Here is a 22,120-nt window from a genome sequence, read left to right on the forward strand (position 1 = left end):
ATAGGAAAAAAAAAAAAGATTGGACAGGACCATGGGCGCTCCTATTCAAGATAGAGCAGGAAAAAACCTTGCTCTTACCATCATGGGACACGTTCTGCTCTCCTTGCTCAGGCAGCGTGGGGCTGTGCTCTTGCCCCTGAGGTCCTGATCCCTCACCTGGTCTGCTGTCACCCTGACTGCTGGTTCCCATCCCTTGCGGAGCAGCCAGTCCCTGCTGCTACCTGGGAACACGGCCTAGCTGTAAGAGTTGTGGTGACACCCACTGTTAACTGAGCTTACAGATAATCCAGAACAATTGCCCTGAAAGTGAGGCATTTCACTGGCATGGTAACTGGATGGATAAAGTTACAACACAACAGATCACCACAGGAAAGGATGGTCCCATATGCCTCTGCAGAGAAGTAAGGAAGAACCTGTCAGTCCTGTGCCAAGTGGTGGGGAAGTATACAGGCTGGTTTGTCATCATCATCAAGGGTCATTAATTCCTTTAACCTGTTTTTGGATATGTCTTGGATATGTCTTTGAATATGTCCTTAAAATGTTTTTGGATAAAGCTACTGGTTACAATAGGGTTCATCTCAACCTGGATATCTTTATGAAAGTAATATAAAGTGTATATGTAAAGTAATATATATAATTACAATGTATATGTACATGTAAGTAATATATGATAAAATATTTACTTTAAGAAACATTAAAAAAAGAAAAAGTATTCAGAAGCCAGAAGTTCCAGTGCTAAAGTTGACTATTCAAATTAAATTATGACTTCTTAATGTGCACAGTGGCTAGTCTTTAACAACATCATTGCACAGTAACGTTTCCTTCGGATTTGTATATCAGTTCTATGATTAATTTATATTTTTAAAGCAAAGGATGCCTCTGTCTGTTGGACAGCCAACTCATTTATTAGAGACTACCACAGTAGTACAAAGGATAGCTTCCTACTTGGTTAAGTGTAGGTGACTGATACTGCTATGAACCTCATTTTATTTTCCTGTTTTCTCGCATCCTAAATTTACTTTCCTAAAGCAACTACCAGGATTTGGATCATTAAATCTAACCTGAGATTTTTACCAACAGACGTGTTTTGTATGATTACAGCCTTCTGTTCCCTGCTCAAAACAAACAACAACAAACCCTACTCCTATTTTCGGTTCCCACATCATTTTTATAATTAATTTTACAATGAACTGTGGGAGAAGCTGCCTATCCTTCCTGGCTACAAGACAGCAGTGTGAGAAGAAACTGGAGAACTGTGCTCATTCTCAAGCCAAAACACAATTAAAGCACAAGAACTAACTTTTATTGAGGGATGGAACTTAAATTACTAACATCATTTAAGAAATAAATTAATTTCAATGTGAAAACAACCCTTCTCTTTTGCCACAGTGCAAAATTACGGCCTAGAGAGTCTACAAAGAGTACAATAATTTATACATGAACAATTGAAATGACTGTTCATTTAGAAGACACAGAAAAATTAAATTTCCATCCTCTTGCAGCACACCATATGTTACTGTGGACAGCAGGGAAGAAGGCAGCAAGAGTTTATGGTATGCAGTTCATAGCTGCTTCGCAACATTTCAAATTCTCTCTTTACATACTAAAAATTTGGTTGCATGTCCTCAGCCAAGTTTGCCACTGTAAGCTGAACGTAGACATCTTCCAAAATCTAGGGATTCCTAACCAACTGTCAGAGCCTTCAGATTTTCTCTCGTAGCTTCAGCTGCGTTGATAATTGCCATCAGCACAATAATCAGCATATAAAAACATATTTTTTTAAGAACACAGATTAAATGTAAATTAATATATAAAGAAGATTAACTATACCAAGAATTCTATCAATGTATACCAATTTGGGTAAGGTATGAGAAGGCAACTTTGGAAACGATGAATGAGTAGGAAACTCAGCAAACTATGTGCTACATCCCTTTGAGCCTTTCTTAAAAGTTGTCTACAGGGCACTCGGAACATGATGCTTATATATTATAGTTATATATTATAGTTATATATAATGCAAGGACCTTTGGAACATGTGGAATCTTGGAGGCTTGTTAGATTCCCAATGCATACAGAAATAAGCTTGATAAAGGAGGCTGAGATCTTCAGTAAATTTTCTGTCCCAGTACTGTCATGTGGATATATGCAAAAGTAACAGAAGCAGGCTAAAAAGTAATTTTCATTCACAGTACACAGCTCACTGAGATACACAGACATGAAACAACTATTTCTCCATTTTCAAATATTTAGTTGTTTAGTTTAGTACAGAAGTTTCAAACTGTAACATAAGAAGGAGAATCATTTTCCCAGAAGCAGGTCTGTTGCTCCTAACAAAACAGGTACAGGTTATATCTAAACCAAACTCTATTGAAAAGATAATATAATTTTCTACAATAAAATGCTAAAAATCTACATGTAAATCAAAGAACTTTTTTATAACTTCAAATACAGGAGTGACAGATATTTCAGGAAAAAAAAAAAAACACAACACAAAATCTTGACAGAGATCTTTGAAATGAAATGAAGACTTTATTGCTAGGAAAATAAAAAATTCTGAACTACTATCAAAACACAAACAAGGCAAAGGAAAGCTTGTTGCAAAAGGACTAACCTTTTGACGCAAATTTATATATAGCATCACATGCTTTGGCCAAAACTTCTTCTTCAGGAGAACTAAGCATTAGCACGACTGTTGCTGCGGTTTTGCTTTCAATCAATAGAGGATCAAACTAGGGAAAAAAAAAAGGAAGAATAGCTTGTTTATATTGAGCCTTTCTGTGTGCTGCAGTAGACTCCATGCTTCATTTAAAATACAAACCAAACCAACCAACCAAACAAACAAACAAACATAAATTTGAGATCTACACTGAATTAGAAATATTAACATTGTTACTTACTTGAAGAAATTCAATTTTTAATAACAATTTGAGATGTTGAAAAATAGGAAAGAATAGGAAATCATCATGATTTCATCTACTATGAAGATTTTGGAAAAAACATGACCGTTCACTATACATCCAGGAAGTTTTGAAGGCAACAGACTATTTAACTCTGTTACACATGAAAGAGCATCCTGCAGCTTTGGAATCAATGGCACCACCATAAATGACCCCTTCCTTTGCCTTCAGCAACACAGTTCACCACGATCCTGTATACTAGCTGAAGTATTTCTATGATAATCCATGCTCAGTCAGCTAGAAACGATACAGCATTCACTTCCATTTCTGACCTCATACAGAAAGAAAATTTCCAACAAATCTGTCTGCTTTCACCCTCCTGATAGACTTTGGGAATAACATCTCTTGAGAAAATGAACTCTTCTGAAAAAGCTTTTTGTTCTTTAGCACAACTCAAGAATTTCCAAGAAAAATACCCATTAAAAAGTTTTAAGTTAATTTGGATTTAAAATACAGATTTATATATGCATAAACTCTCATCTGTCCCAATGCTGTAGACATATGGAATACCTGTTTTGCATACAGAAGCTACTAGATACTGGAGTCATGCAGAATCTCTCAATATCAATATACCTATCTTTAAAATACAGCACATCAATCATTTAGGATAGCAATATACTATTACAATGTATATTTATGTTGTGTATATCTTAAAATGTCTATAATTTGTTTTACTTCATTTTAAAACACTTTAATAGCTACATCAGAGGCACACGTTGCTGAATATCAAGGGCATATATATATATATATACATATATATATCACTTGTCAATCAAGGAAATTTTTTGGAGCAAATATTCAACGAAGTTATGAGTGTGCTAGAAGGAAAATGTAAAATGAAGTGTTTTTTTTTCGGCTCACCCAGACGTGTTCCAAAATTAGGCAAAATATGATATGGACTTCTAAATCCTTATTTTTGGTAGGTTCTTAAATCTAAATAATTTCATCCTCTTCTACAAGGCACATCACACAAATTAAGTCTGCAAGATCAAGATCCAAGTTTCCCTAACAGTTCAGAGGTTGCCTGGCTAATGTGTTTAACTGCTCTCCCGACCTTCAAGCAGGTCCGAAAACCTGAAGACCTGTCCAACTTCATGCTTGTTGAGACAAGTTGGAGGCAAGGGACAAGCTGTGGAACAAAGCTCCTTTTCTATAATCAGCTTATTGCACCAGAAGTCATTGTACTCAGTAATGACTTGGCAACAAGATTTAAACCAAACAGAGGCACAATGGTCCAAGTTACATCTTAATGATGGGCCTAAAACAAAGGAATTCATTTTGGGAATCTTCTTTTTACATTGTAAGGAGGCAAAAAGTTCAGCTTATTCCAACAGCTTACTTTATTGATTCACTCTAGCCATATGAGAGACATACAGGAGAACTAAGAGATGCATGGAACTCCCTTTATCCGCCCTCACACATCTCTACTTCTGCACATGTGTGTTCCTTGCAGAGAGAGAACAGAACACGATCCTTCAAGTAAGCACTAGGATGTAAGCAGAGACAAAACTTTTTTTCTGGGAAAAAAGGTGTTTGAGTCCATTCTAGCCTACTATTGAACCCGCTCCTTTGAAACAATGACAGATAGAAGAGATGTTATTCAAAACATATATTTATACTTCAGCTTGTAAAAAGGTCATGATGCTTCAGGTAAGAAGTTCAGATTCTTACATACTGTAAATTTAAATGATTACCATTAGTATTACATGAATACTAAACAGATGTGGCAGAGTCATTAACCAAACCCAGATGTACGCACGCTACCTTCCAAATCTTTTGCAAATTGAGGACTTTTAGTATATAGCACACAGCAAGACGGAGAAAAGAAAAAAAAAAAGACTTTGGCAGGGAGAAAAGGAAGCCATTTATGACTGTTCATTATGGGCTGCAGCCAGCAAGCCTCCCTTCGTGAGCAGGTAGCTCTGCTCTCCCATACAAAGGGGGGAAAATTGCGTACACACATCTAGATTAAATTTTGCATTTTGATTTTTAATTTGTAGAGAGCATTAGGACGATGTCTAAATTCTTACTGCTTTAGCAGTATGGGTACACTCCACCTGTAAATTGCAGCTGACATGGATAGAGTTAAACCTGTGGAACAGAACTTCCTTCTGACACAAGAAAACAGCTAAAAGAGACCAAACAGATGATAACCTTTTGATGCTGAAGTTGTATTTGTTCAGCTTGGCTGATTACTCCTCTATGACCAACAAAGATATGTTGTCAATAATCCTTATGTAGGTGTGGAATATAAGCTTGTTAGGGCACTTTTTTATTCTACTGAAAGGTTTTTCACAACTACAATTTTCCATTTCCCTGCAGCTGCTCCACAGGGGTACACCTCTGGTACAGCACCTCATGGGTTGAAGCAATGACCTGGACATCCTCAAAAGACCTTGCAGTAGATCAGAACCCTTTCCACACCTTGTATGCCCTCCTTCCACACATCCCTGAAAGTGTTCTTCATCCCTACTGGCTGTAGGGCTCCATCAATAATACATTCTGCTATAAAGTAAAAATATAAATAATAAAAGAATAAATCACAATCTACATTTTCTCCACAGCAATTCAAAATGGACTCCTAATAGCTGTCCCAAGCAACTGCAGACATTTTAATTACATTAGGCTTTGAATGAAAGGTGATATACAGAGAGGCAGAATCAAACCCAACCCTCTAGAAACTTCATTGGCATCTGTAGGGCTGAGTCTGGCCAAATACATGGCAATGGGATGAAACAGTAATTTTTAGTAAAGGACGTTAGTGCTTCAGAGAAACATAAATCAAACACAAAGATTGATCTCACATAAAGGTTAATAAGAAATGAAATACGGAATAAGAGTTTTAAATCTCTGTTATTTATTTACATTGATCTAATAACAAAATTGCTGTTATGTTGCTCCATTTTCTTTGCCTCTCATGTTCGCAGGTAATTGTATAAACTACAATTCACTGATAATTCCTAGACTTAAATCACAAGTTAGCTTATGAGCCGAGTGAAATTGGTCTAATCTCTACCCATTTGTACACATACTTGATTTGCTACTACTCTGTGAAATACGCAACAAGAGCCTCAGAATCACTTTTGGCTGAAAACACAATAAGAACAATCACCAATATTTATATGCATTTAAGAAGTCAGCAGTCTGAGTAGGCCAGTGATTTGCTGGAAGTAACATTCTCAGTCAAAAACATCATAGAAATAGATGTGACCTTTCCTTATCATAATGGCAGCATAGCTAGAGTTCCCTTTTTTGCTACCACAACTTGCTCCTAAATCTTCATACATCATTGCAGACTCTTCCTTGAATGGCACATACAGGACAGCCTAAATGCTAGAACAATATGCCTGAAGTGACAAATGACATTGAATTAAATAAACACAGGCATTTGGATTATAAGCAACAACATTCCCAGCACTTGATTTGTGCTGAGAAAAAAGCAAATGAAAAGGGAGAAAAAAAATGCTGTAATTCAAAACCTGTAGCTCTGATCATAGTGTTTGTGTGCATTCCACTTTGAAGCCATTAGAAATTGCAGAGTATTTTTTTTGCCTTCCATCAACTTCACTCAGTTAAAATGCTAAATTGAAGGCAATATATACATTTACAGTCAGACCAAAGGTCCATCTAGCCCAGCATCCTGTCTCTGAGACAGGCTTATAACACATGGGCAAACAGACTATTAAACTTTACTTACATTCTCCCTCAGATTCCAGCACTCTGCAATGTAGAGAGAGCTGGCGAGCTAGTGGTTTTATCTATCTGTGTCCAAAAAGTCAAAGAAAAATTTTCCACCAGTTTATCTGGCAAATAGTTTTGAAGCCATTTATATTCAGGCCACCCTTACTACTCTGAGACACAAGTATCAGAGTTTAAGTCTTAGACAAATAGTCGTGCCTTTTCTTTGTTTTAAAAATATCACCTGACAATTTTATTTGTCCTCCGCAATTCATTCACTGTGGAGGAACAATGAAATAAATAACACCCCTCTCTGTATGTTCACATTTTTGTAAGCATCTATGATATTCATCTTTAGAGTCATTTCCTTTTGGGAATGAAGAAACCTACTCTCTCTTTGATCTTTCCTGATATAGAAGTCACTCTGATTATTCTTGTTGTCTTTTTTAGTATTTTTCGAGTTCATCTGTACCCTTCTTGATATGGAAACATCAGAACTGTTAATGGCATTCAACATACACAGGTATCACGCATTTGTTAGTCATATGGTGTTTTGCCTTTTATTTTTTGTAATTTGAAATGTTGTATTTATTCATTTTTTTACCTACTTAGTACTGGCTGCCATTTTCATGAAAGAATCCATGTGCATTCTGAGAGGCTGGATGGCACAGACTGCAGAACAAAACTCGATGACAGTCCACTGGCAACTTCTTTCATTAAGAAACCAGAATGGTGATTTGTTTTCTAACCTTTGCTTTCTATTTTGTTAACCAGATGTTGTAGCCAGGGAAGGACTTTCTTTTTATCTGTCAGTGTTTATGTGAATAAAAAATCTAAGTAACTGTATCAACCAGACCACCACTTGCTCACTGACTTCTCCCTCTACAGAACACAAATGGATTTCTGAGACAAAGCTTTCCTCTACACAAGCAATATGGGTTCCCATTACTATCATATTTATCGAGGCAACTTTTTTTTTGGGGGGGGCAATCTTTCCTACTAACTAACCCCATGTAGTAGACAAACTTTCTGCTCTGTAATTACTAATGTATTTCTTTTTGAAAATTATTTTTTCTGCTCTCCATTCCTCTAGTACAAAGGGTACACATTAAATACCATAAGAAAGAGTACCTCCATTTCATATTCTAGTCGTTTTACAGTTAAAATAATTCATTCACATTAATTTCAGGTGATTTGCTGCATAGGTGTGGTTTTTTTTGGACAAATAATTACTTTTCCTTTATGGCTTTAATCACCCAGTAGTCCCCCTCTAAGAAGTTTCTTGCTTCTAGTCATTTTGGAACAGCTTTACTGCTAGTTTTTGTATCCTTGCTGGATCTCTCCCAAAATATTTTGGTGCATTGTGTCATTGTGCTTTTGCTTTTCATTTGTGAGTGTAAGTTTTTTCTGTTTTGCTTTCCCATTTAGATGCAAATCCCACCTTTTGAAGGATGTATCTATCTCCTATTATTCTATTGTTTAATTATTCTATTGTTTTTTTTTAAAAGATCCTTTAAAAGCCCTTTTTGAACAAAATGACTAAAGGTCTTCTTTATCCTTACAGCTTTCACAGACTCTTTAGAAGAATTACCAGTATCTTTCATAATCCTCAATCCCTTATCTTTTGCCTAGAAAAAAATGGAGTTAACATATACCTGCTCATGCTATCTATTTCACTTCTGTCCAAGTATAATCTCCAATACTAACAATATAAAACCGACATATTCCATTGAATCATTGAATAGTTGAAAACTACAGGCACTTCTGGAGATCATCTAGCTCAAAGCAGGGTCACCTAGAGCTGGCACAGTCTGATTCTGAACATCTCCAAGGATGAAGACTCCATTCACAACCTCGCTGGGCAACCCGTGTTCCATCATTTGTCAGTAGCAGATTTTTTTTTTCCCACATGGAACCTTGTTTGTGTTTCCATTTGTACCTCTTGTCTCTCATATGTTCACTGGGCACCAGTGAGAAGTCTGGCTCTGACTTCTTTACTCTCTCCCACCAGGTATTTGTACACATTGACAAGATCCCTCCAAGCTTTCTCTCAAGAGTGAACGGACTCTTCAGCTCTAAGCCTCTCCTCACATGACAAATGTTCCAAGCCTTTGGGTATCTTTATGGCCCTTTGCCAGGCTCATTCCACTAAGCCCATGTCTCTATTCTTCTGGAGAATCTAGAATTGGACGTGGCACTCCAGATTTGGTCTCAACAAAGTTGAGTGAAAGACCTCAAACTGCTGTGGCAACACTGTTTAATGTGCCCCAGGATGTTGTTGGCCTTTGCCACAAGTGGACATTGCTAGTGAATATTGAACTTCTGTACACTCAGACCACCAGGTCATTTTTTGCAAAGCTGCTTTCTGGCTGGTCATCACCCAATCTGTATTGGCTATTACTCACCCAGGTGCAGGACTTTGCACTTTTTTTAATGAACTTACTGAAATTCGTATTTTCTCCATTTCCCTAGTCTGTCAAAGTCCCTCTGAATGGCAGCACAACCATTCAGTGTCTCAGCCACTCCTTGCAATTTCGTATCGTCTGTGAACTTGCTGAGGATGCACTCTGTCTCATCAGTCAGGTCACTAATGAAGAGGTTAACCCCTGGGCACAATAGTAGTCACTGGCCTCCAGCTGGGCTTCGTGCTGCTGATCATAACCCTTTGAGTTCAGCAGCTCGGCTTGTTTTCAATTCACCTCGCTATTTATCTTATCCATACTTCATCAGTTTGTCTATCAGGACATAATGAAAGACAGTGTTGAAAGCCTTACTAAAGTCAAATTAATATTTAGGTCTCTTACTGATTGCTCAAAAGAAGGTGTTTCTGTGGAGTCTGAATTTCAGGAGTTGACAGTGCCACTTCTGTTCCTCCGAACTTTGACTTGTAACATGACTGTTGTGAGTGAAGCCATCTTCAAAAATATGCAGGGATTTACAGCTTTCTTTCATGGATAATGACTCAGTACTTTCTCCAGTGGTAACCTTAAGCTTCTAATGCCTGTGCCCTAACTAAGAATCAAATAGTAATACTGTCCAGACCAAACTTACGGAAGGTATCATATGAAAAGTTCCTATTGACCTATGTCAAAGCTAGCATATTTTCTCTGCCTGACATATAGTCTTAAGGTAATCCATACAGAGAAAGAGACTTAAATGATTTTTATTTTTTTTCTGGAGAAGACCAGCCCCCAGAATATATAATAGTTAAAAAATTAAAAAATAATGGAAATTGGTGAAAAGAGGGTCCTCAGGAATACTCTCTGAAGCATATAAGCAGTGGTTGGTCTAGGATATGTGTTTTCCACCTGTTCCTAGAAAACTATAAAAAAACAGCGGTCATCTGCACTATCATATATTCTCAGAGAATCCCACATGCACAAAAGCCCTCTTATATGAATCTGTCCACATTATCTCAAGGCTTCTTTTCTTGGACTTGACATTTTCATAAGCAGCTTATCAATCAGAAGATAAAAGCTAATATATCAGGTATTTTGTCTGCATCTCATTTCCTGCCATCTGAAATACCCAGGTGAAATGTAAAGGTTTGAAAATTGATTTTACATGATCAGTGTTAACAATATTCTCACAGCTAGAAGATTTTCTTGGTTGATAGTAAGAACTAATCAAGGATCTATTTTCATATTTAATAGTGTTTTGCTATGCAACATTCCGTTATTTTCTCCTGATAGGGCTGCTAGAAGAGATATGCTAGCCTGAAGTACAATAAGGGTAAGTGTCTAAGCCAAAACCCGCAGATGCCATCTGGAGTTCACTCTTTCCAATGTTTTCCGTTTTAATTATTTTATTAACCTCTTTCATCAGTTTTTTTTTTTTTTTCAAATGTTGATTATCTTGTCTAACATTATTCACAGTTTATTGTAGTAGGTAGAAGGCTATACTGTACTTTTCTCCAGAAACTCAAACGGTGGCTTCTGAATCCAGAAACTGTGATGCTGTTCATATTGATTTTCTAGATATTTACTAAAATAGTCTCATTATTTTGGAGGGGGTTAGCTTATCTGTATGCCATAATCTATTATTATGCCTTTCCATTTTTTTTTCTGTTTTTAGTCAGATTCACATGTATCTTCTTTGTGTCTCCTCCTTGGTTTTTGGGTTATTCCATACAGAAATGTCTTTATCTCAGTTAACTCTCTCATGTTAAAGGTTTATCTCAAGTCTCCCTTTGTAAGGCTTTATTATTGACTGTAGCTTTTCAATTATATTTGTAATATTCACCTTTCCACAGAACAGTTGTGCAAGAACTGGCAACTGCTCACCCTCAGTGACATCATGGCGTTGGGTATTTGAGTTCAACCATAATGACTTCTGTCATTGTCTTCCTTAAAATTATTTATGTTTATCTAACACTGAAATCATGATGTAAGTTTTGCTGATCAATTTTTCTATGACCTTTGAAAAAGATCTTGCAGTAGTGTTGCTCATAATGGACAAAAAACCTTTTCTTAAAAAAAAAAAAAAACATAGTAAATTTTGCATTTAATTTTATGCTCTTTCTGGGACTAGCCGAGGTCCCAATTCTTCATTAACTTACTCATTATCTGTTGCAGAATTTGTGTTATATTTTGTTTAGTGTTTCAGTCTTATTTCTTCTACTTCTTTCTGAATAAACCAATAAGACTTTAAACCTGTATTTTGAAACTTTTTTTTTTATTACATAAAATCACAAAAAGTGTGCATAAACTAGTGTCAGACCTTTAAATAAATAAATAAGTGTAGTTTATGAGTTGAATACTCTTGGCTCAAAAGAATTAATTATTCCATACTTGGCTTCAGTTCTAGTACTTCTCACTGTTGCACTTCCAATGATACCAGAAAAACTGCTGCTAGAGACTGTATATCTTTGCAAAAGATCTAGAACACATAGTACTGTCATTCAAAATATCTGTAAAACTTTTGTATTCAGTAAAAAACTCCACAGATTCATCTAGGCTTTTAACTCTTTCATCCTAGGCAATGTCTCCACAGTTCAAAAGAGGGGCAGATTTCAGGTCTCTGCTGTTTTGTCCTTTGATTTTTACAAATGGAAAGCTAATACAGCTCTTCAAATAAAAAGAAGCCTGGATTGTTTCATACATTACTACTTGCAAAGCCTGCCAAAGACAACAATCTTCACAAAGAACTACACATGCCCAGTCACTCTGGTTTGTATGCTGTCCAAAAAAAGCAGAAACAGAATCATCTTTAAAAGACATTTTTAGAATAATGCGTGTTAAGTTCCATAGTAAGGAACTATGTAAGGATAGTAGAGCTGGGTCTATAATTGTGTAATGTTTATTTTATAGCACGTAGCAGTTTATAAACTTACCACATCCTTGGGTGGAGGCTCTACTTCCTTCTTCACTTTTTTACCCATTCTGAAAATAAAAACAAAAAATAAAAGCAGACAAACAAACTCCCTTCTATGTCTTAAGAATCAGTTTACCAGTGATTTAGGAAAGCTTTCAGGACAGATGTTTGCATTCATTTAATGCATCTAATCAATTTGAGGAATTCTTTGACATCATAATTTCTATGCACGAAGATACCCATTTTAAACAGTAAGGTTTCTTTTGTCCAAAACAACAAACTTTCTAACACTTGAATGCATTTTGTAAAATATGTCTATCAACTAAACTAAAAAGAGAGATGCAAGATATCACGGGCTCAAGCTGTAATGTGGCACAAACACATATGGCATGCACTGTCATATGTTAGTTTTGTGTACATCTACAAATTGTACGTGAACATGAAGGTCCTGCTAGGGAACCTGTTTTTCCATGTTCGTCTATATGTGGTGGCAAACATTCTACACAGCTGCAGAACGTACAAATAAGTTCTACCTTAAAAATGGGGTTCAAATTCAATTCAAATTCTCCACCCATATTTTACGGAAGACAAAAATCAGGTCTGCAGTTATTAAGAAACAGTTTTGCACAGCACAATTTTCACTGATTTTTTAAAAGTTACATTATTTACACCAAGTCCAACTTCTGGCTTCTGCTTTTTTTTGTATTAGCACATGTGCAAGTGAACCTGGAAGACCTTCTCAGCTGCATCTAATAGCAGCTTCTGAAGCATGTGGATGTAATAACCCCATGTGGACCTAATTTCATATGGCTTGCAAAACTTCAGCCGAGAGCCTTCCAGTTAAGCTACGGGCAAAAAAGTAAAGAACAACACGACCCACTAGCACTAGCTATGCACACAACATAGCCCAAGTTATGCCAAATTTAGATTCATTTTAACACTCTGTAAAAGCAAAATGTGCACTCAGTACCCCTGAGTAACTCCCTGGTTAGTTCTCAAGGGGAAACCACACCTTCACCCTCAGCCAAGACTACCCTGACAGCTTTCCTGTGGTATATGAGATTACTATCTCCTGCAATACGAGCTGTTGCCTGGCTGATTACAAAACACAGTGCTATAATTTATTGTGTTCACTAAAAACTTGGAGCTTTCCTTGAATCCTCTGACCTTTTTCAGGTATTGTTCCTTTACTAGCCTCCCAAAGAAACTACAACACAGCAGTAGCGATACGAGCTGATAAGCACGTCTGAAAATTCTGAAATTTAGAAATCTGAAATTTAGAACCTCATAGGCTGGTCACGAACTATGGTTTTGAGAGGAAGATCCATATAACCAAAGATTCTTTGGCTCCTATCTGCTTTACCCTTGCACACATATACAGGCACATGTATGAATACACAACACACTACAATTCAGTGTTTCAAAGAGCACAGTTTTGGTTAGGGACCAATTAACATATAACTGTGCACCACTTTCTTTTAATGCTCACAGATTCAAATAATTATGCATAGTCCAACACCGTGAATCACTACAGCTTTTAGTTGTAAATATTTCTTCACGCTTCTATAATTGTATCTAATATCCAAGAACATTGTCAGGCAACTTGAAAGTTTTTCTCCATGTTCAGAAACATTTGGTTCCTTGGTATTAAAAAAGTGGTATCATCTGCAGCAAAAAGCACAGAGAATTGGATAATTACTGTGGATTATGCCCTTCAGGCTGTTTCTTACTGCAGTTTTTATTCTGGATTTCAATGCCTTCTGCCATCAGATGTTGGTGTTAGCTTGGTCCCTATAAAGATCTCTGCATTCTGCCTTGAGTCAGAGAATAACTGCTATGATGCATGTGGAACTCTTTGACTTACTGAAAATTAAAAATGTGCCTTCCGTATTCAATTTTCATTATCTCAGACAATCATTGAGTTCATGTATTGAAAAGCTACTGGCCCATAAGTCCACTTCTTATTCAAAACTCCTCTCTCTCCATAGCTGTGTACAGTCTTCTTCTAAGTAGACCTACAGAATGTGTATCTGATTCTCAGCTTGATACTCTAAATATTTTGAATTCAGACAAATTTTTAATGGGATTTATATTTTTCAATGTAATTAAATGCTGGGTCTATGCTATCTGAAAGTCTTACTTTAAAAGCTAAAACTCTATTCACTAGTGACTAAATGTAATTAAATCTTTATAACAAAATAAAGAATATTCTTCTTTAAGTAATATTCTCTACTTCATGTTTTTTAAGTTTCTAGAAGGAGTGTAATTCTTCACATATGTCTTGAGATTAAAGGGTTGATTGCTTAAATCACGTAGAGCTAGAGGTAATAAAGGACTTTAACAAAACAGATGTAGCCAACGCATGGTCAAGCAGCCTATGAAGTTATCATTCTGTGCTACTTCCTGTCCTCCACCTGGAATTCACTGATTTCCTTAGTAGATAAATTAGCCTGTTCTAATCTGCTCCCACCCAGTTCCAGTGGGGTGATATGATCAGATGTTGTCCCTCAACCAGCAGGGCAGTCGTTAGGTCTAACTACATCCTCATTCCTACACAAACTGCAGCCCCCAAAGCTTTCCCTCAGCTGTGGCATTTCCATCTTTCAGTCTGAACTCCACAAGGGCCTCCTGGTTTTCTACAGGACCAGAACTACCCCAGCCTGAGCAACCCGTTCAATTCAGTTCATTCAGTATCCAGAAACTCTGTGGAGGTCCAGTAAACTCAATCAAGCATTGGTACTTAAATTAGTCACTCTCCTTTACAGTCAGTGGAGGTCTAGTCAGTACATCCAATAGGCAGCTCAAGCTAAAGTATGTATCTAAAATTCATCAGGTAAATTGCACCTCGAAAAAGGACCATTTTTTCTTCTGACCAAAGCCAGAGTTTAGAGCTGCTAGCTCATACATTGACTAAAATCAGTGAGATAGACATATTACCCTGTTTCTCCACAAGAATCCACATGCCAGGCTATGCCTGGCTGATGCTATCACAGCAGACTGAGCATTAGCAGAACTAGGCAGACGACATAACACAGCCTTGTCTTTTTTAAAGGGGCTGAAGGAACAGGCCCATCTCCAGTAACATCTCCGTGACTAGGATATTTTGCCTGTAAATGGAAAATGACTTTAAAGAAGGTCACGAATGTGTACTTTTTAGTTCAAAAGCAGAACCCTCTAACCTATTGGCTGTTGTATCATGACCTGGCATCTATGCATCTCCAAATAAAATAAGGAAAATGTATTTAGTTTTTGAGAGATTTCTTGTAGATGCCTGCCCAGTGGAACAGATCCTAAGCACCAGATCTGCAGATAATGATGGCCATGATTCCTGTACTTGTTTTATTGTCTTGCTCTATAAACTTCTTTGCACAGTGTGAATCATTTCCTACACTGCAAATCTGAGACAGCCACCTCTTTCTACCCACTATACCAAAATAAATAAATAAATCTGGCTTTCGATCTCACTGGTTAGAAGCTGGGAGACGTTAAACATTGCTGCTTTTAACTATAGATGACTAAATGCTTTATTGGATTAGCAGAGTATTAGTTTTATGCTCTATGACAGATGACTTTGTTAAATTAAAAAAAAACAACACACCTATCACCAGATTTTAACACCTTTTTTGTCAATACATTTGTTCACTAGTGAGTGTGCACAGTTCATTATTATTATTTTTTAAATACAAGATAATGGCTAGATAATGAGCATTAATTTAAAAAAGATAATTAACAAAAGACGTATTTTTTCAATATAAATCTGACTTTGAAATATGTGGAAAGTTTTACAGTGGCTGTACTAGTCAAAATAATGAAATTTTGTAAGTACTTCCTTTACAGTATGGGGTGTACATTGACATTGTCAGAGTCCTGTTGCATGCACTTGGTGGCCATACTATTTTGGTTTTAATTTATACAACACATTTACAAAGTAACTACCTGTTCAATTTGCATCTTCTGTTTTCTAAGCCCTTAAATAACTGACACAGTAACCTAAGACCCTGCACATACTGAATGTTAGTGAGACATGAGATAACGTGCAAGAGTAAGTCAAAGACACAGATGACTGCAGAACTTACCTCGTTGTCACAGACTCAGAAGTCCCTCCTGAGAACAATTATTCCTATGGAAAAGCAGGGCAAAGGAGGATTTAAGAAAGGCTTCTAATACATTACTTATTACAAAATCCCCTTTGGGATCTGACAGTACCATGCTTTCAGGAAGTCTGAAGCTGTGTTATTACAACCTGACCATGATCACAGAATCACAGCGCAGCTAAGCTTGGAAGGGACCTCTGGAGGCCATCTGGTCCAACCCCCTGCTAGCAGAGCCACCTACATGTGGGTGCCCAGGATCACGTCCAGGCAGCTTTTGAAGATCTCCACAAACTCTCTGGGCAGCCTGTGCCAGTGCTCTGTCACTCGCACAGTAAAGAAGTGCTTCCTGACCTTCAGACAGGACCTGTGTTTCAATTTGTGCCCACCGCCCCTTGTCCCGTCACCGGGCAGCACTGAAAAGTTCCTGGATCTGCCTTGTTTGCACCTTCCCTTCAGTATTTATACATGGGGAATCTTTATTGATAAGATCCCTGCTGAGCCTTCTCTTCTGCAGGATGAAGAGTCCCAGCTCTCTCCATCTTTTCTCATAGTAGACACGCTCCAGTCCCTTCATCATCTTCATGGCCCTACCACACTGGACTCTCTCCAGTATGTCCATGTCTCTCTTGTACTGCCAAGGCCAGAACTGGACACATTACTCCAGGCGTGGTCTCATCAGTGCTGAATCGAGGGGAAGGATCACCTCCCTCCACCTGCTGGCAATACCTTGCATAAAGCAGCCAAGGACAGATTTAGCCTTCTTTGCTGCAACAACACATTGCTAGCACCTGATTGTCAAGTTCCTCCCCAAAAACGATGAACACGCAAGATTCTTTAGAACAACCAAGTGATATTTAACCAATGTCAATCTGTCTAGCCATTTTAAGTGAAGTCTTGCTGTTTTTTCTTGTCTCAGACACTCAAAGCTTTTTCTTTGCTAACAGTGGAAACCGCCTATAAACTGGTCCACCTCACTGATGATGTCAATCGATTTCTGTATGGACATGCTAGATCTGCTGCCTTGCAGTGCAATCAAAAGGAAGATGACAAACTTATAATCCCAGCATTAGCAGACAATTTCACTCCCTTCCTGAATCCATGAACTACATACAAACGTCTTTTGTACGGCAGCTTAAACATCTTCATCTTTCTCATCATTCTCTGACAACTTTGTCATTATTCCACGTTGTTATGTAATTATCTTGAAATTTGCATATTTCTTTCTCCCAAATCCTTCTTCTGGTTTTCATCTGTCCTACTCCTTAATTGCAGACCAAGAGATTCCCCTTTCTCCTTAACCAAACTACCCCGTGTTTTCTTCTTCTATGAAGTCTACAAACATTAATACACTGGGGAAACTTGGCTTCAGAGAAGGAAAGAGTTAAAGAGAGATACCAGGCCAAATTTAGTATTTGGTTCCAGAAGATACATGCTGTATGAAAATAGTACATCACATATGAGACCAATTAAGTCAACACCTTCGAATCCGCTAGCTGTTTTATCTGTGCTTACACATATATTAGGCAAGAAATGACGAGGATTAAGTGAAGAATTAGCTACCGTGCAACAGATGTTAACTAGCCCAACTTCACTAGAATCTGTTCACAGATTCAAGATCGTATCTTTCATTTTGATTCAGCTGAACAAAGTCAATCCCGTTCCAGAAAAATAAATAAATAAATAAATACACTCTGGTCATTCTGAGAGTTTTAATGATCTATTTGTTTCTAAATAATACACGAAATCATATGGAGCAAAGGAATCACAAAACAATTAACGAAATACTGAGAGATGCGGAGTGGAGTACTCCATACCTTTAAACACAAAGTGAGTTTCCAGTTAGGTATTGGGTTGACCAAATAGCTGAGAGAAAGAAAGTGGGGGGAGAGAAAGGAGGGGAATTTTAGGCGAGCTAAAGAATAATACAATTACTTATTTAAAACCTCAGAATTTTCAGGATGTACTGGTACTGCTTATTTGCATTTCAGTATCACGTTAACATTCAGCTGTTACTTTCAAAATTCCAAAGTACAGATGCTTAGATTTTGAAGTTATCCAAGTTACTTGATTCCTTAACACAATGCTGTAAAAATATGCAAAATTCGCAATAAAATTTTGATACAGTAGTTCCTGATACCAGTGCCTTTTTTCATGCTGCCCAAGGACCACGATTCACTGTTTTCTGAAGCTGAACTTCTTGGCACACCAAGAGGTGCACTAACTAAGGAGTATCTCACTCCTTAGCTTAAGGAGTAGTGTATGAAAGACGGTGTATGAACGAACATTCATAAAACGAAGTAAGAGGAATTAACAAATGTGACGGCATTCTTTACAACTCACAGAGCAACTGAAAGGCCTCAGCTCAAAAAACCCTCCTTCACTGAGTAAGAACAGTCTTCCATGGCAGACTGGTATCCTGCCTCCGGTGATAAGAGCCAAATGCTTCTGATAAATTCATGAAACCAATCCCAAAAGTCAGTTTTCCTCCATCTGTTACAGGTTTTTTATTTCCCTGAAGTACAAAGGTTTAGATCTCCTGAAGTTTTTATGTTCTTTCTCACAATAGTAGCTATTTTTACTGTCCACATAAATGCTTAATCCCTTTACTCTTCATTCTATGACACACTATGGCACAGGTCCAATTGTCAAGTGTACTTTACAACCAACTACTCCTTAGATTTAAAAAATATGTAAACAGTTTATTCAATTCAACACAACATTCCTTTGTTCTTGTATTACAAATTTAGTTAAAAGATACCCTGACTTGATCCTTTCTACTTTCTTTTATAATTTCCTCTACATTCTGATTTATCACCTTTCTAAACGGTCTTAATTATTTTTTCCATACAGCTTTTCCAGACATATATGTTTCTTGTCTCAGAGCCCCTCTGTGACTGTTAAATCTTTCTCAGATATGAATAACCTAGCCCTGAATACCATAATCAATTCTAGAGCACCACTGATTTATTACAGTGACATTACATCTTTTTGAGGATTAATTTTTAGCCAATTTCTTCAGCGAAGATTTTCACTAAGCCATCCACATATGGTAAACAGGTCATTTCCCCAGTAGGTAACAGTTAACTCAGGTTCACTACTGAAGAATACAGTGTTCCAAATATTCCTGGGAGCATAAACTATATTCCATTCACCACCAATTAATTTTATTTACCATGGTGTTACCAGATACACCATGATAGCAGAATCAGGATAGCTCTCAGATGTTTCTAACAACCTTCTTAAGTCTTAATTAATACAAACTATTTCATCTCAGTAGAAAATTCTGATTTCTCTATGTTATTGTTCATTTCCAAATTATAATGAATATATTAAATAACATCAAACCCAGGATCTATCCTTGGAGAATCCAGGCTGTGACAACCCAAATGAAGGAGATTTTTAGAAATTATGTGTGTGATTTTAAATGTCTGAGACACAGTGAAATCCCACATCCCATGAGAAAGAGTCTAAGAAAAATTGGCTTAATCTAAAAAAAACAGAGAGAGAGAGAGAAGTTATGCAACCTTTTCCTGAAGAATAATAGCAGGACATTTCTCATATAGAAGTCAAAGCTGGTCTGCCTTTGGAAGAAGCACATTTTAAAGACAAGTAAAAATTAAAGACACGCTGAAGTTTTTAAGCAGTTGTGCCAATGTACGTGTCTTAAAACAAATGCTTCCATCTGCCAGCTTTGTAGGGACATGGGGCTGAACGTGACATTCTGAATGGTCAGATTCATTCCTGCCTGTCACATGCACCACGTCCCATTAATCCCACCAGATAACTCTAACGCTCTACCTTAAAAAAAAAAAAAAAAAAAAAAAAAAAAAAAGAAGGTATTTTATTCCCACTCCTCTCACTGAAAAGCTGTTGCTGAGCTGATTGCTCGGACGAGACCTTTTCTAGTTTTCAACGTCCATTTATTCATGACCAGTTTATTGTATTCGTATTGTGTCTGAGCTTTTGTCAATTACTTCCCTTCCTTTACTAGCACATAGCAAAATATGTTACTTACACTAAATATTTATACTATTGGAAACACCTCAAGTGTGTCACTATCACATTCATGATTTTTATGGTTACAAGGGCAGACCTACCACTTAACTCAGATAATCAGAAAACAGCAACAATAATCAAAAGCCTAAAAATGGTTAAGATAATATAGTATTGGAGTATGTTATATAGATGACTAATTCAGGCTAGTAACAAGATTACAAAGGAAGATTTCTGTTCTGCAGACGATGCTCCTCTGCCAGCAAGCCCCTACTTGGTGTTGTGATGCCTGCCTGAAGATGCCCCCAACCTTTGAAACATCCAAAATTCGGTGAGATTTGCTCCCCCACAGCCCAGCCACCTGTTAGCGGTATTTAGGGTAAAACTCCTGTCTCTAAGGTTTTAGTCTCTCTCATTTTCCCCCCTCTGGTCTATTATCCGCACAGCCTTAGGTGCGGCACCTCTCACGTTACTGTCCCCCACGAACTCCACAGGTAAACCTCACAGCTTTATTATAACCCTGAGACTGCACTATTTTCCTCACTGGTGTAGGCACAGCAGTAAGCCTGAAAGAAACCTTTAGAAATAAAGCACCAACCGGGCGTTATTCCTCCGCCACCGGCTCTCCCCTCAGCCCCCCGGCCCCGCTCCCCGATGGCGCCGCCGTTGCCCTGTTGCTAGGAGGCGGCTGCGGCGCATGCGCGGGGCGGCGGGCGGGAAGGTGGCGCCCGCGGCCGGGCGCCGCTGAGGGGAGCCCGGGATGGCGGCCCCCGCGCCTCCCCTCGGCTCCCTCAGCCGCCCGGCGGCGGGTCCAAGCGGGCTCCCCGTGGCCCTGCCGCCGCCTGGAGCCCTCCCCGTGTCACTGCAGAGCGCTGTGCCGCCCCCTTTCCCCCGCCAGGCCGCGCCCCGGCTGCTGGAAATGCGGCTTTTTGCTTGTTTTTGGCCGCAGTGTGGCGGGGCAGGAATTCGGGGAGGGCTTTGGAGGGGGGAGCTGAGGGTATAGGGCAGAGGGAAGCGAGGATCCCGCTTCTAGCCCTAGATTTTGCTGTAAGCAGCCGTGGGAGAGGGGAAAATGGCAAATAATGGCACGCAGTTGAGTCCCCTTTGCAATTTATCCCCACTCAGGAGTGCAAGTGGCAGTTCTTTTAGGGAAGTGCTAAGTCTTTAATACAGGTGGGCTGGGGTACTGATGAAAAAATAAATCCTTAACTTCTCTAAATGAAAGAGAAAGGCTAGTTCCTCACACAAGTAATACTGAATTCTTATGAAAATTAATAAATATATAACATCTGTTTAAAAACTAAAAGTTCCCCTGTGCATCCTTCCATCATATTATTTCTTTCTTCCTTTCTTCCTTTCTTTTTTGGCTCATATTATTCTTGTTTCACTGTCTGCAGAGCATTTGTGGGAAAAGAAAAAGCCGTCGGTTCTTGGGAGCAAGCAGACAAAACAGTATGTAACATAGAGCAAGGCAGAGGCAAATCTCTGTTAGAGCATCATGCGTGGTGGCCCCGCAGTTAAGACACCAGCACAGAGCTTTGTTAGAGGACTAGAAGAGTTATCTCCTTTCTATTATCAGCTTTGGGCTGATGATGGAGAAAGCCATGCCAGATAGTTGTGCTATTTTCAGAACAAGAATTCATTGTCGTATTCTCTTTTGCCAGCTAAGGCTGTTTTGGAGTGAATGCTAAGCCAAATTCTGAAATCGAATAACATTTTCTAACTTCAAAATGCAGTTTAATTGCCATCAGTAACTGCAGAAGCAAATGGGAACAGGCAAATATAATCATTTTTGGACCTCAAAGTCGGGTAATAATAGGTAAAGACATTACAGCTACTATTAACTCTCTCCTGTGATCTCTTTTTTATCACATATCTCATTCATTTCTCCCCAGATTTTTTATTACATTGCACTGCAAGTATAAATTCAGTTCTATTTTTATAATCCATATCAATCTGCAGAGATCGTAGCACAAATAGGTCCAGGCCTTGTTGGTTTATTCTGTGATAAATGTGATTACAGTTGTAGCAGAAGAGTTGGTGGGTCATTTTTAGTTGTAAACAAGCCCCATACATAATGGTGTC

General features: G+C 38.0%; 1 protein-coding gene across 4 annotated transcripts in view; it reads right to left on the reverse strand.

Moving 5' to 3' along the window:
- Window positions 1-20,700, reverse strand: part of ARMC3 (armadillo repeat containing 3) — a 62,833-nt gene extending 42,133 nt beyond the window's left edge. For 3 of the 4 annotated variants that reach the window (XM_084510390.1, XM_084510389.1, XM_084510387.1), the window contains exons 1-4: window positions 20,634-20,700; window positions 16,025-16,068; window positions 11,968-12,016; window positions 2,612-2,729 (exon numbers count right to left, since the gene is read on the reverse strand). In XM_084510390.1, the coding sequence (XP_084366516.1) occupies window positions 2,612-2,729; window positions 11,968-12,015 (166 nt within the window). In that variant the 5' untranslated portion in view covers window position 12,016; window positions 16,025-16,068; window positions 20,634-20,700. Of the gene's footprint in view, window positions 1-2,611; window positions 2,730-11,967; window positions 12,017-16,024; window positions 16,069-17,856; window positions 17,906-20,633 lie in introns of all 4 variants that reach the window. The other variant, XM_084510388.1, reaches the window with a different exon arrangement.
- Window positions 20,701-22,120: the final 1,420 nt, after the last annotated feature.

Source organism: Aythya ferina, assembly GCF_964211825.1.
Source record: "Aythya ferina genome assembly, chromosome: 2".
In the NCBI taxonomy this organism is placed as follows: Eukaryota; Metazoa; Chordata; class Aves; order Anseriformes; family Anatidae; genus Aythya; species Aythya ferina.